The 3,637-nt window shown below is 41.9% G+C and overlaps 1 protein-coding gene across 1 annotated transcript; it reads right to left on the reverse strand.

The window, feature by feature from the left end:
- Positions 1-2,305: 2,305 nt before the first annotated feature.
- On the reverse strand, positions 2,306-3,178 carry LOC147510283 (uncharacterized). Its single transcript, XM_086598071.1, has one exon. It carries the CDS (start codon positions 3,176-3,178, stop codon positions 2,306-2,308), a length of 873 nt encoding a protein of 290 aa, XP_086454197.1.
- Between the last annotated feature and the right edge of the window lie 459 nt (positions 3,179-3,637).

Consider the following 3,637-nt stretch of genomic DNA (forward strand, 5'->3'; position numbering starts at 1 on the left):
ATAGAACTTTCTTCAAAATACTTACTCAGTTCATATATCTACTACTATATATTCCTCGTGAGATTGCTCTGGATTCCACCTAGCAATCATTAGTTCCTCAACAGAGTAATGCTCAAACAAGAACTATTTCTAATGTGAAGAACCAACACTATTCCCCATGAGAGAGAGAAAGAGAGTACCAGGAGGGAGGGAAAATAGGCCCATTTGACGACAAAAAACAAACAAAAAATACGGTGTTTCATCACTTTTCTCAAATTGAGATGCCCCGTATGAAAGGAATTTTACTTTAAGCCATTATTAGGGGGGGAGATGAAAAGTTGCATGATTGAATTCCCATTTATTAAAGGAATTTGAGTCACGGCCCAAAATCCCGGGGGTTGATGAAAGTTGCATTATTTCGATGTCTCGTATGATATGCCATTTTGACCGGGAAAATGGAAAAAGTCCTATTGGAATGGACGTAGCTCACGAGGAAGAGGCTGTTACAAGCAAGTAGGAGTCCCATTTCGTCTCAGGTCAAAATCGAGTCTAGTTATATTGATTCAAAGTGAGCACTATTGATTAGTTTAAGGAAGAATCAGAAGGCGAACTAGCAGTCTTCAAGTGCCCTCGGGCAGAAGAAGAAGGGGCTAATAGGAAGGGAATGGGCACAATATCTCACTATTTAGGAAAGCTCAAGATCTCAGTCTAGTGTAAATAAACTTACCTCTGCTTAAATGACATAATAATCTGATCTGACAGTCATTTACTTAAATTTGAATTCCCCTTTATTATCCATATACGAGGCTATAAGCACCAGAGCAAGCGCCAATAGCAGTTGATCGGGAAGTATATCCAGTAGTAGATTCGGATGGCTCTTCTGTTAGGTTCTTCTTAGTAGCAGCAGACAACCCTTTCTTCTTTTACTTCACTCTGCAATCTCTTCTTTCGATCCACCAGTGGAGATAGAGACAGAGGCGAATGCATTTGACCAAGTGGAGACAGCTGTGGAAGCAGCAATCCCTTGCTTCCAGGAGGAGAGATTAAGTAAGTAGGGTCTGCGGGAGGAGCAAACTAGTCCCATCTTCTCTTTGTCTCAACTCAATAGTATAGATGCATCAGTCGACTCTGTGGATTATGTTTATTCCGTTTCTTCTGAATATCGATCCTTTCCTTTCGTCAAATCATGTCTACGCAGGAATAAAGCTTTTCAAAGCACCCCCAGGAAGGAAGGAGATAGAGACGAAAAAAAAGTATACATTTGAGGTTTGGAACCTACCTTTTGGGGTGGTAAAATTTCCTACCTTTTCTTATACGAATTCTAGGTTCAAAAACATCCTCCTCTATGAAGAAATCTCCCTCTACCGATGAATCCCCTATGTACCAATGGTCCCCATCCCGATCTGCACCAAATTCATGAAATTCATATTCCTGCCTACCGTGGACAAAGACAAAAGAAGGGTTGTGTTCCCTCCTGGGTCGCAGGGTTCAAAGACGTTGTTAGAGCTCTACCCCGCTGCCCTAGCCTCAACGGAATTGGTAACTCGACTCGCTGTCCTGTCTGTCTCGGCCTCTACCTGTGAGGGGGTAGGGTGGTGATGCACCACTCTAATTTTTTCCAAAGTAAGATTCTAAAAGCAAATGCCTTCACCAACATATTTCATTGCTAGGGGAGTCAGTACTATTACATGAGGTCGGAGATCTACATATAACTAGCGCTCTATCTCTCCTTCTTTGCGGACATGCACTATCCCCTGCACGGTTTAATCCACGGAATATGGGATCATCTCTGCTAGCCCTGCTCCCCCGATGCCTTCTTGTTGGTTGTCTAGGCCGCTAGTGGTCGAATACTTGCTTGGCTTCCGAAGGCTCCCGAGTGTAAGGTGACTCTTGTAACTAATCTTTGTAAGGTTGTCACCCCCAACACGTATATCATAAAGACCTTGTGCCGACGCCTTTGTAGTGATCTTCTTTTCGTTTGCATTTGTTGTGTTTTATGGTTCTGTTCCTGAAGGCTCAGATAGAGTGCCTCTTGCTGGTTTTGATAGGGGAAGTTGTCTACTGGCAGTTCCACCAGTAGTTTCAAGAAAAGAGAGAGAATCGGGGCGTGCAGAGGAGAAATTTTAGTTTAATGAGACGCATGGTTGAAATAATATTCTAAGAATGGAAATGGATACCGTCGACGAAGAATAAGCGGCTGTTAGACCTACTTTAAGTTTAAGCGAGACTGACTCTAATAAGAAGGCTTTCCCCGAGTGGTAAGCATCCTCTCATAGCTTGATCAAATGGTATGAACAAAAATGCCATTTAATGCCTTTTGGGCCCTTTAGGTGTGTGTTACATTACTGGGGTATATCAACGCGCATTCGGCAGTAATGAAGTAGGCCTCTACTTTAGTCTCATTCCGTACCGTCACCAGTCGTGTCGTGGAGGAGCGCTTCTTCTTTCTTGTATGTGCTCTAGTCCGCATCTTTAGTTGCTTGTTCTGTGTGTGATGGCCCCTGTTTCGGCCTTTACTCGAGACATTCTTGTAAACCTTACTGACTTGTGGTAAGGGATCATTCATAATAATTTGGCTCCAAATGGGGGCATAAATATCATTAAGGCCCAAGAGGAATTGGAAAACACGCTCTTTTTCATGCATGTCCTTGATGCTTTTGGTCGCGCCACAAGTGCACTCAGTTACGGTGACATAACTGTTTAACTCATACCAAAAGGATTTGAGAGAGTTGTAATAAGAGGTTAACGGCTGTTGATCTTGGTGAAGGTTGTAAATACCTTTCTTCAATTGATAAATTCTAGGATTGTTACTTTGAGAAAAAAGCTCTTCAAGATCGAGCCATACCTCGTGAGAAGTTTCTGCATAGATGATGCTAGATATAGGTGTTTTATCAATGGAGTTGAGAATCCATGATAATACCATGTCATTGCATCTTTCCCATGCCTGAATTTCAGTTGCACCTGTAGAAGGTTTAGATAGACTTCCATCAACAAATCCAAACTTGTTTTTGGCATTCAAAGCCATTTTCATAGATCTTCTCCATGTTGGGTAATTTTCACCATTTATTGGAGTGGAAACTAGGATTTCTCTAGGATGATCAGAAGAATGGAGAAAGTAGGGTGATGAAACATCATTTACAGGATTCTTTGTGACGATGCTTGGATTTGAACTAGTTTCTATTGTTGGACCATTTGCCATAGTATTGACGTTAAATGGATTGGAGAGTTAAATGGATTGCAGCAGATTTAAGTGCTCTTGAATGGAGGTCCTTGTGGCTTTATGGAAATTGGTAGGGGCCTCCAACAAGGAGACCCACTGTCTCCTTTACTCTTTGCCATTGCTAAAGATACTTTGAGCAGGGGCATCAACTACTTTAGGGACATGAAACTGATTAAGCCCTTATGTACTACCAAAGGGTTCCCTAGCCCTTCTCATCTTCTATTTGCGATGTTCTGAATAAATTTCTACAAGTTATCTGCTTCTGTTATCATTAGGCCCTAATTTTCCTGTTTAGTCTTAATAACCTTTGAAGGCATTAATCAAGAAGTCAATTGGTAGCACTAGCACTAGCACCACATTTACTCTGGTTGTCACATAAGATCTACCGAGTTTCGATTTCTCCTGGTCTGCGCAAGGGAATCAAGTAGCATAAGTTTG

This window comes from Coptis chinensis, chromosome 3 (genome assembly GCF_015680905.1).
Source record: "Coptis chinensis isolate HL-2020 chromosome 3, ASM1568090v1, whole genome shotgun sequence".
Lineage (NCBI taxonomy): Eukaryota > Viridiplantae > Streptophyta > Magnoliopsida > Ranunculales > Ranunculaceae > Coptis > Coptis chinensis.